General features: G+C 42.3%; 1 protein-coding gene across 2 annotated transcripts in view; it reads left to right on the top strand.

Annotated features, from left to right (window-relative positions):
- TAF5L (TAF5-like RNA polymerase II, p300/CBP-associated factor (PCAF)-associated factor, 65kDa) overlaps positions 1 to 11643 on the top strand; it is a 15450-nt gene that overhangs the window by 1563 nt on the left and 2244 nt on the right. For both annotated transcript variants that reach the window (XM_010076872.1, XM_010076871.1), the window contains exons 2-3: positions 3379 to 3483; positions 6284 to 7008. In XM_010076872.1, coding sequence (XP_010075174.1) covers positions 3379 to 3483; positions 6284 to 7008 — 830 coding nt within the window. The remainder of the gene's footprint in view (positions 1 to 3378; positions 3484 to 6283; positions 7009 to 11643) is intronic.

Below are 11643 nucleotides of genomic sequence, written 5' to 3'. Positions count from 1 at the left end.
GAGTGTGTGATTGGATTTTGTCTTTTTACTAATCTTCCACCGAATGCTATTGCTAAATTTCTTCTTATTTGTCTCCTCTTGCCAGTGCAAGGGTTTTGTGGCTGGTGATTCAGAACTTTAGTTGTCAGTTTTCATTAGAACTGAAAATGGTCTGCTCTAATGTGTTGAGCTGCTTACTACTACTTCTTGTCAAGCATGCTCATAGTAAGCTGTCAGTGAGTATGCTGCAGTTCCAGGAATGACTGTTAAAAAAAAAAAAAAAAAAAACAGCCCCAAAATACTTCCTGGTGCCATCATCTTCCTTTGGCAAACTGAGTAAAAACTGTCCAGATATTAAAGCCTGCATTGCTTTATTTTGGGGAAAGTGATCAAATATTTTTGTCTGAAGATGTCTTTGCTCATTCTGCACCAAAACTCACCTTGCTTTTTCTGTTCAGCTCTTTTCTTTTGTTTGACCTAATAAATTAACCAGCCTGTATAAATGGGAGAGTTGCTTCTGTCTTCAAATCTGTGACTACTTCTTTCACAGTTAAGAGTGTCCTCTGGTTTTGGTTTTAAGTAATTTTGCTTCTCAGTTATATTTCAGCATTTCTTTTTGTTGTCTTACAGAGTCTCTTCAGTTCAGCCCTTCCCCATTGCTTCATATACTTGCTATATCTGTACAGCTCTTTTTTTCACAGAATCTTAGAACAGCCCAAGTTGGAAGGGACTTCAGAAGATCATCTGGTCCAACCTTTTGTGGGAAGGGGAGCCCAGATGAGATTATCTAGCATGCTTTCTGGCTGCATCTGCAGTAAAATACAGCACAGATCTTCCTCATGACTATTCCATATTTCTGTAGAAAACTAGAATAATATTTCAGGACAGAATGAGTGACTTAATTTTCTCTAATATCGCCCATAGTATACTACTGACACAGGACTATCTGAAATAATGTAAAATTATATGTCATCACACTAGCGTAAAAGAGGAATCGGTTGCTGTTAAACAGTGTTTACAGTAGCCCTGCATTTGTTAGCTGGAAGCAATGATGCTCATGGCAAACACACAAGACCAGGAGGGTACTGCCCATATTGCTGAGTTAGGAATGAGTTCCTTTAAATTGGCTTTCAGGTTGCATAGCTGGTTGCAATTACTGGAAGTGAAGTCAGGGAGCAGATGTTTCCAATGGATGTTCTTATGACCACTGGGGAAGGTGGAAAAGAAACTATAGTACATTTACTAATGTATTAGAAAGATATGGCTAGTGTTTTATTTCCACCAGGAGAAAAATAAGCCTGAAAATTTACTCTCCTGTTTTCGAATCAGTTGAGCTCTTGATCCCTTTTGCAGTTCTGGTTGGTGTAAAGTTTTGGGAAGGAAAATAATTAGAATTTTAACTTCTTGTAACTGTCTGGTGTGTAGAGTTTGTTTACCACTTGTTTGATGGGAACGAGCTCTAACATGATTACTGAAACAGTAGGGCACAGTGATTGCTCAGTCAAACTGCTAGGTAGCCAAAGATGATGTTCCTCTTTCTGAAGCATGAAGTACATCTTAATTTTTGAATTAAGCTGCTTGTACAGAGAAAGTTAAATAGGTGGCATGGAGGGAGCACTTCATAAAGCCAAGGCCAGTAAGTTGTGCTTGCATGGCATGAGCAAGGTGGCAAGTCATTCCCGTTCTTGCTGAAACGAGGCCACCAGAACTCTGTGAAGAATTGACCTTTGCATGTAAACCTGTGACACAGCAGAAAAGACGGGCCCTCATATTTCTGTTTTTCTTTGCTTTTACAATGAGTAGTGTGTGTGACATGGAAAACTGTCGCTAAGCATTTTTGAGTTACTACATGTGCGTGCATGCAGTTTACTTTCTCATACTGAATATTGATTATATTAAATTTTAAGCCCGAATACTTTAGCTGTTAAGTAATACCATTATGTAAGCCTGGAGTTCTGACCAGCTCTGAGTTTCTGAAGCAGCCAGGCTGCCGATAGTACAGTGTGTCTGTACTTTTCAACAGGTTATATTTGTTTATTTTGAAACTGATTTGAGTGAAGGTAGCATATTTGGGTTTTTTCCCATGAGGGCATGATAAGCACAGCCCAGCTCTCTGTTTCCAAAGCTGAATTCAGCTTGTGCTGGAGAGTCGATAAACATACCTCCTGTATTTCCATAAGCTCTGGGAAGATAGACTTTGTCTTACCAGAGAGAGAGGGGGAAGAATAGTGACACGCTGCCTGCACACCATGTGCTGATCTCTTTCTAATTAGAAGCATTGAGATGAGCTGGAGGCTAGCCTATCTCTCTTTAGCATGTGAAAATTTGATGATGTTGTTTATAGACTTCCAGGGCTGTCAGAGTTGTGCCTCTGCACGTGAGCCAAATGCTGGAACAAAAAGCCATCAATGGGGACTAGGAAGGCAAAGATAGAGGATGGAAAGTGATGAGGGGCAGGGGAGACTGACAGAAGTTGAAGGAGTTGAAAGTGAGAGTAATAAAAAGAGGTTTTGTGGAGGGGAAAAGAGTTATGAATTGAAAAAAAAAAAAAATTAGGAAAGGAAAACTGAGTGAAACTCCTTGCCCTGTTGTGCTTTTCTTTGAAGAGCAGACAACTTAACATATTAGTTAAAATGTAGAAACACAAATTTTGTAACTTGTGTTTGTAAACAAAGAAAGAAAAGCCAGTCCCTAAATTGTTCAGAACCACTTTTACCACAGTTTGGTTCTGAAAATCCGTTTAATACCATCTCAGGTAACACCTAGGTTTGTGGTCATATACTAGCTGCCCTTTAGCCTAAAATCCTAGTTTTGATTAAAAAACTGGTGTTTGCTTAGAGATTCAGTGTGTTTTCACCACCATGTCAGGAGACTAGTAAATGATAATTATTATAATTTGTAGTAAATGATAATGACTAGGGCAAGGAATTTGGGACTCTGAAGTAGTGTCAACTGCATACCTTCTGTCCATGATGGGTGGTGGGTCCCACTGAAAAGGAAATTTTGTTTTGGATAAAGTTATAGATTCTTTTCCTCAAAGTAGTAAAACTTCTGAGTATCTTGTAAAACTGCAAAGGGATCTGTGACGGCATTACACTGAGTCTCTTGGGAACTTAAGGTTGTATTTGAAAATGTAAAAATGTGTTCAGGGGAGCAGCTGAGTTGCTGAGCTTTTTAGTTTTTTTTTTTAAGCTTTCAGTATACCTTCTCATTCATGATCTGTCTAGGTTGTTAATACCATGTTTAGATGCTTCGGACTACGTCATCCCTGGATGGTTTAAAAGATGAAACGTCACCACAGTGGCTGCATTACCTTGGATTTTATGACAAGCTTTGTTTCCAGACATACATGCAAAGCTCCTTACATCATTACTTAATTTTACATATTTTATTTCACAGTCCAATCTGAATCTGGTTGTGCCAACGTTGTGTCTGCAGCTCCCTGCCTGGCGGAGCCACAGCAATATGAAGTACAATTTGGACGATTACGCAATTTTCTCACAGGTAAATATCAGGAAGCAAGGAAGAGGAAAGTAGCTAATTTTTTGTCATTTCAATGAGTAAAGAACAGTATAATAAAATTAAAAATCATGTCTCTAACAATCTTTTGATTTCTAGTTTTGATAGTTACTACAATTAGAAATATTTGATTTTTCTTTTTCTTTCCCCTTCTTTTTTTTGTTTCCTGAGCGCTGAGTACCTTTGACTTTTGTAGATAGCTCTTTGCCCTTTCTTGTTCAAGCATTTGGCCTTTGTATATGTGTAGATCTTCTAGATAACATCATACATAGACAGGACAAGAAGGAAGATGAGAGTCTTATGTGAAAGGCAGGTGACTTAGAAATGAATGTAGTTCTTTGCTGTCTCCTAGGTTGGGGTTTTTATTGGCTTCTTTTTATGATGGTCTGAATTTTTAAGGGAGAACTTGTTCCCTTAAATTTACCTGTATGGCTTCGAGACTGGAGGTATATGACAGAAAGGAAAAAAATTCTTGTTTGATGCAGAAGACAATCATGATTGAAAAAAAGGAGGACACTTGGGAATGTCCTTATTTCTTCTATGAGTCCCGAATCTGTGAAGAAGAAAACAGATAGGATTTTTAGATAATAGTACCAAGGAGAGTGAGGTTGACACTCCTCCCACCTTTGGGAGCATCTACATTTTTCCAGTGTAGGGATTTGATCCCAGTGTGCATAACACTAGCATTAATATTCCTGATGGTTGTTGAAAGGAAAGGGAGGGAGGCAGGCAGGAAGGCAGAGGCATAAAATAATGCCTTAGTCTTAGGCTTGCCACCTATAGCAGTTCAACACCATTGCACTTTAGTATTGAGGGTAAATCCTTATCATTTAATAGATTTTTGATAAGTATGACTGCTCTGTTCAGTGGCTTAAACATCACTTGGGCAAGTGCTAGGCATGGTTTTGGTGTTCCTGTTGAGACTGCATCTTTTTTGTCCCTCATGCTCAATTTCGATTTCTTACCCCCTTGAAGAAACAGAAGCAGTTCATGCGTGTGGCTTGGCAGCCAGCCACAAGGCACAGCTGGACACTTGCCATGTCTGTGATGCCTGCCCCCAGGGGCACTGAGGAGTGGGCAGGGGACTAGGACTGCTGAATGATGTAGGAATCACTCTAGAGATCTCTAGTTCAACCTGCTGCTCTCAAAGCAGGACAAGGTCAGAGTTTGGTCAGGTTGCTCAGGTCCTTGTCAAGCCAGGTTTTGTAAACCAAAGCGTGGAGATTGCATTACCTACACCTCTGGGTCACAGCTGCAGGGCTGAGAGATTTGGTGTGCACTTGCAGCATCTTGCTTGCTGTCTTTTTGCTGACCACCTCAGAGAAGAGGCCAGCTTCTTTTCCTCCATAATGTCCAACTGGGTACTGAAGGCAGCAGTTCTACCCCCTTAATCTTGTGCAGGGTAGACAGATCCAGTTCCCATAACCTCTCTTCATACGTTAATGGGGAACATTTTCTTTGTTGCTGTCTCTGCCACCTTCCCATCTCTTCCCTTTTTTCCCCACTGCAGTATGAGGCCTTTCCCTTGTTGCATTTCTGGACTAGAGCACTTCCAGAAAAAAGAGCAGCTGCTAACTGCTTTTACTATGTACAGACCCACTGGTTTCACTGGCTTTGGCCCAGTTTCAGTGAGACAGAAAGGAGAATGATGCCTAAGTACACAAATATGTATGTATACACTGCACACCACACACACGCTCTGTCGTTACTCATATAGAAATGGCAGAGAGGTACTGTATGGCTTGGGTGCTCAACAGGAGAGGAAAAATAGCCTAATGGAAAGGGAAAAGAGCATGCGCTGGTGAGTGGCAGGAGGCGAGAACAATCTGAAAAGAAGCAATGCTCTTTGAAGACTAGCAGTGCTGTTTGAGGATCAGCAATGCCTATTTTGTTCCAGTAATTTGGACCATTTGGGCCTCCAGTAAGTCATTGTTGTGGCCCTGTACGCTGCCATGGTGTTGTACGGGAGGGCTCTGCTCCTCGCAGCTCCCTGCAGCCGGCAGAATGTGGGAGGGAAACAGCCCCAAGAAGCTGCTGAAGGAGGGAGGGGTGGAGCTCTTGCACAGATTAGTCTCTGCAAGGTACAGCACAGCCTAATCGGGAGTTTGTTACACTGTGTACTAGGAATTACTGCTGGGATTTGCCTTGGCAGAGAGAGGGGGAGAGAGAGAGAAAGCATGCACACGAGCAGGCACAGAAATAAAACAAGAGCACAGCATATTGCAGTACGTTTTGGAAACTGGCTTCCTTTCCCCCAGAGACAAATCAGTTCCATCTGAAGCACCACATGCCAGTTTTATTGAAGCTGAGAGGGAAAAAAAAGCCACCAAAGTTCAGGCCCACACAAGCTAGGTAAATAATTTTGCCTTAAGCACATTAAATGGTATTTTAAATACAATGAGTAAATTTAAAGTCCAATTATTGCAATAAACAGAGGACATAGTTTTTCTTTTCAAATAGATAGGGGAAGAATTCAGCTGTCATGTCGTTTGAGGTGGTATTTTAATAGCTAGCCCACACCGAAAAGGGTTTTGAAATCTATGCATTTTGTTCTGACAACACACCTCACTGACTTGAAAATCTCTCTTTGGATCTGTAATAGGTACTGTGTATCCCCTTTAGGTGACAAAAGAGGTTCACTTAGATGCACCAACAAGAGTCTCCTCCTGCTTGCTCTCTGATGCCACTGTCAAGGCTTTTTTTCAGTAATTGTCCTTGCTCTGTTTTATTCCCAGCAGAAAGGGGATTGAGAAATCATTCAAAGTTTCTTGCTGTTTTTATGTAGATTCAGATTCTCAGCACAGCCATGAAGTGATGCCTCTTCTGTATCCTCTCTTCGTCTACCTCCATCTGAACATGGTCCAGAATGGCCTAAAAAGCACAGTGGACAGTTTTTACAGCCGCTTCCATGGCATGTTCTTGCAGAATGCCAGCCAGAAGGATATCATTGAGCAGTTGCAGACTACCATGACTATTCAAGATATCCTGTCCAACTTGAAGCTCCGGGCTTTTCTGGACAACAAGTACGTCATCCGCCTTCAAGAGGACAGCTACAACTACCTTCTTCGCTACCTCCAAAGTGACAACAACAACGCCCTGTGCAAAATCCTGACCTTGCACATTCACCTGGATGTGCAGCCCGCCAAGAGGACTGACTACCAGCTGTACGCCGGTGGGAGCTCCTCGCGCAACGAGAGCAACGGCCTGGAACCTAGCGACGTGCCGGCTTCCATTCTGCAGAACGAGGCAGCACTGGAGTTACTGCAGGACAGCATTAAACGTGTCAGGGATGGGCCCCCTTCCTTAACAACCATCTGTTTCTATGCCTTCTATAACACAGAGCAGTTGCTCAACACTGCAGAGATTTCACCAAATAGCAAGCTGCTTGCTGCTGGGTTTGATAATTCGTGTGTGAAGCTGTGGAGCCTGCGTTCCAGGAAGTTAAAATCTGAGCCCCACCTCGTTGATGTGTCCCGCATCCGCCTGGCTTGTGATATTCTGGATGAGGAGGTCAGGATGCCCTTTTTTTCCCTCCTGCCTTTTCTGCTGCCATATTTTGGGCTTGCATTGTGGAGTATCTAGTAATGTCCTAGGGGATTGGGAGGCTGTTCAACAACTTGTCTGCCTTGACACACAAATTTCATAGCGCACTCTCAGCCTTGTTCTTTCCTGCAGTAGTTGTAAATGCTGCACTGAGGTGCAATTAGTTTGTGCTTGGGTCATAGTTTCTTAGTCCTAGGTGCTGATCTCCCTCCTCCAGCTGTCCTTGAACAGGTGACGGTACACCGGCAGCCTGTTAAGGACAGGTGACTAGAAAAGGCTCCTTTCCCTGAGGAGCATGGAGCCTTCTTATGGATGGGAAGATGAAACAAGGAGATGTGGGCAGTAAAAACAGACTGTGGTGAAGGAAAACTAGAAGGAAAGCAGCTCAGAACAACCACTCAGAATGACAGAGGTGCAGGAAGAGGAAAATAAAGACAAAGTAAGGAAAGAGCCAAAGGAGGCTGGTCTGAGGCTTCAGGAAGAAGGAGGGATGCCTAAGTGCAAAACTGTATTTAAGGAATCACCTTAACCAGAGGTGAAAAGTTAGCATGGAAAAAATATGAAAAATGTCTGTTAAGGAATCTGCGGTGTAGAAACTTCAGAGGCTTCCTGCTCTGGAGTGTTGGAGACAGGGACAAGGATGTGTGTGCCTTCACACACCAGGCTAGATAGCATCTTCTCGTTTACTTTTCTTTTGCTTTCTAGTCACGCCCTTCCCACATAGCATCTTGTATCTAATTAGAGATCAGAGTTTGTGACTCTTCCTTTGTTTAATCACTCCTCTCTTGAGGGGGGGTGGGGAGGAGAGCATGTCATTTGCCATACCTAGTGGCAGGGGCCAGTTGATTTTGGAAGAATGCAGAGAGCTTGCTGTATGCAGGGATCTGGTTAGGGATTGCTTTGTTAGTCAGCTTGAGAACCAGAGGCAGGCATCCAGGTGAGAGAGCACAGTGGCATGCTCACAGCTCTCCAGGTTAACCCTTTCTGCAGAGTGAGCAGGTAAGTGGGTCAGAATAGCCCAAGATGGAGCTATGGACTTGTTTTCATTATAAGCTGCAAGAGTTTGTAGGACACATGACTGTGTGTATTGCCTGACGTGGAAACCAAGTGTCAATAACCTGTGACAGAGGAGAATTTCTCTGCTAAAACAGCAAGTCACCTCCTTTGGCTCCAGACTGTAGAAAAGTGAGATATTGCAAGGTTATCAGGAGTGTGTATTAGCTTTTTTTTTTTTTTTTTTGGCACGTAGGCACATACTTGCGTATTGCACACGTATTATGAAATTGCTGCAGAAGCTCAAGTACAAATGGCTTATGTTGGCTGTTTATTAGTTTGTGTATCCTGCAGTATTTATGCACAGGTCTAAACCAAAAAACCGCTAGAAGACCAGCACAGATCAAAATCATCATTGCCATGAATAACTTCACCACTGACAAAACAAATAATGTCCTGACCAGGAGTTCAAAGTTAAGGGGGTATAGCAGCCCAAATGCACTGCTGGTTACAAGTCCCAAATGTAAATTAGAGGCTACTGACTACAAAGGAAATCAATTGCAGTATCTGGGAGCCCTAAGTGAAAAAACACAGGCACCCCCTGGGTTGCAGGTGGGAACAGGTCAGTGCCCACTTGGGTGCCATGGGAGTACAAGCCACAAGTACTAAGACCAAACAAGACCATCCTGACCGGGCTGCAGTCCATCAGTAATGCAGCTCAGTGTGAGCAGGGCTTTCAGACTGTCACTGCAGTATGATCAGCAACAATTCACAGTGATAAATCTGATGAAAACTTTGACAAAGACCAAAAGTTCTGAATGGGCTTTGACATTACTTCACTGGACTTAGATGGATGTTAAACTTGGCTAGGTTTTGTAAGGTTTCCAATTTTTTTTGTTTTGGTTGATTCCTGTATTGTGTAATTAGCTTTGGATACCGTATTTAAATAGTAGTGCCTGAAATAACTAATCTTAAGCTTAGTTTATGATTTTCTATGAGCAAATAGGTCCTTCTGTTTATGAAGATACAGAGGTCTAAAACTGCTAGTTTCAGTGGACCTTGTTCAGGGTGGCACTAAAAATACACCATTGGGCTTTTTGTCTGTATATATATATAAATATAAATGAGGTTGAGACTTGGCAAAAGTGTTAGAGAATCACATTTTTTCCTAGTCCATGTAAGCCTTTGTGTCATCTGCTAGGTGTAGTTTTAGTGACTTGCTCAGTGTGATGCCCCAGTAGACTTCCCTAGTGTTGTCTTGCTTCTTGGAAATAGGAGAGGCTTACTATTTTGGGATAAAGTAATTCTGTTTTCTTTATAGTAGCATCTCACAAGTCTCACTTTATAGTTTCCCTTACTTAAGGTCCAGCGTAATATGCAGTTTTGCAGCTGTGCATATGGACTTATTGTTTGTTTCTTTGCAATTTTGCTATGCTCATCACTGCTACTACATGAATCGACAACAGAAAATAATACCCTATGTTCCAAGCCACGAGAGTGGCAGCCTTTAAATTCTGTGAAGACTGAGACTTGACCCCATTCAGCCCTGCTTCTAAGATTCTGCTTTTAAGTGGCAGTGGTCCTTCAAGTGATAGTGAGTGAGGATGATGCTGACACCTTGATGGATGGCAGATGGGAGGGAATTCAGGAAGGAGGAGTAAGAAATGTCCTGCAAAGAGAGCCATGGTATCTACTTCCCTCATCTTACCTGCTAGGAGATCCCTACTGTAGGCAGGTAAGAGATCTTCCCTTTTGACATCGTAAGAGTGCTGCAGGAGAGACCCATTACTAGTTAGGGAAAACAAAGAGGGGGGGCAGGGTGAGATTTGTTATGTTTTGTTTTTTCTTGAGGTTATAGTTGCTGCTTTTTGAGGCTCACTCATTCCCTTGAAGTTTATGCTGATAATTTTTGTCAGCTAGATAATGTTTGCTGCTCACAAGGTTAAATGCATTGACAGTAAGTTTTTCTGGGTCCAGATGACTGTCATGCAAATTCCATTACTGATTTAAGTAACAGCTGAGGAGTTGGACAGTCTGTCCATAGGTGTATCGTTTGGAAAGTGTCTTGTGTAACAAAACATGCCAACATTTTTGTTCTTTTCAGTTTCTTATGTAATTTTGGGGAGTCTTATACTGGCTCAGGAAGATTTCCTGTTCACTGTTTGAAGAGTAAATTATTTTTTAGCACATTTTAGTGGTGTTGGTAGTTTTTCCAGTTCTATTACTTGAGATCTGTTTTGATAGTTCTTTTCAAAATGGATAGTACAAATAATAAAAGGTAGCTTCTAGCATGTGTGTGTGTAGTTTACTGATTATAATAGGCTTATATAACTTAATTTCTTGTCCATTCCAAGGGAAAGCAAATTGTTCATGCTAACCTGCAGCAGCACCCACTTCAGACGGAGCTAAGGGATGTCTGGTTAGTGCCCAGGGGCATGTTATATCCAGAAAAAATATCCAGTGTCTGAAACTGGAATCCTGAAAAAAATATTCTGAAGAAGGATTCCCTGCCTCTCTGCTGATCTATAACACAGGTTGCAAACCTTTCTATAGCTGCTGTAAATGCTTGCCTGGATGGTAGTAGCTGTGGGATGCAAGGAAGAGTGTGCTTGATGTGACATAGAAGTGAAGCTTGGTTCTGCAGGGCAGTAATTTAGTGGCTGCACTTCCAGCTGCTTTGTTCATCTGGTCGGCAGACTAACTTGGAGAGGGAGGAAGAGGAAAATTTAGTGACTCAGAAACATTATATCGGGTTTGGTGAGCTATAACAGCAGTGTGCAATTGTTATGCTAAGTGGGTGTCAAACAGAAGTCGAAGATTTGCTACCTGTGACTGTAAGAGTGTGGGTTTGAATGTTGCAGAAGGCACTGTCAAATAAGCTGCTACTGTAATACAAGAAGAGTAGGTGCTTATAAGAGAAAGAGTATGTGCTTGCAGACAGCCCAAGTAGCCCTGTATTAATTTGAAGGCATAGAATTGGGTACCTGGACTTGCAGAATTTACAGAAACTATAGTACAATATAGGTAATTTGAATGGGCTTCTACTGGTTAACTTGTCAGGAATCTTATGGTCATAATTAAATAGTATAAAATGCTGCAGGGATCAGCCTCTCTCCTTTAATGTGGTAACATAGCCTAGAGATGCTGTGGATTCCAGCAAGCAATGCTCTATCTGAGGTAGAAAAAGCAATTTGAATAAAAATGGGGCTTTGCATGCCAGAGCCTGCAATTTCTCTCTGCCTCACCTCTGTAGTAGAGATGAAGTTGGCTCCCAGCCACATCAGAAAACTCACATAGGCATTGACTGCTCTGAAGAGAATTGGCATTGCTAAACACGGCTTGCCGCTGACCACGAAAAACGCAGTTGAGATGGAGAAAAGCAGTGAGCTGGCTATAAAGAGTTTGCTCACCTCTGATGTGAGACTTGAAACCCCCTGGAGAAGGGCTTTCAGGACTATTGGTAGCTCTGAAGCAAAACTGTCTGTGGGTCCTGAGGTCAGAGGGATGGGAGATACTGTGTCAGCCAAGAGACCTGCTCATGATGTGCTGACTTCTGCTGGTCATCGGCAGTCCGGCAGCCCTGGGGAATTGAGTTTCCTCTCAGGGCAG

This window comes from Pterocles gutturalis, unplaced genomic scaffold (genome assembly GCF_000699245.1).
Source record: "Pterocles gutturalis isolate BGI_N339 unplaced genomic scaffold, ASM69924v1 scaffold7703, whole genome shotgun sequence".
NCBI lineage: Eukaryota > Metazoa > Chordata > Aves > Pterocliformes > Pteroclidae > Pterocles > Pterocles gutturalis.
Note: the sequence above shows the minus strand (reverse complement) of the source record. Positions and strands in the feature narration are given on the sequence as shown.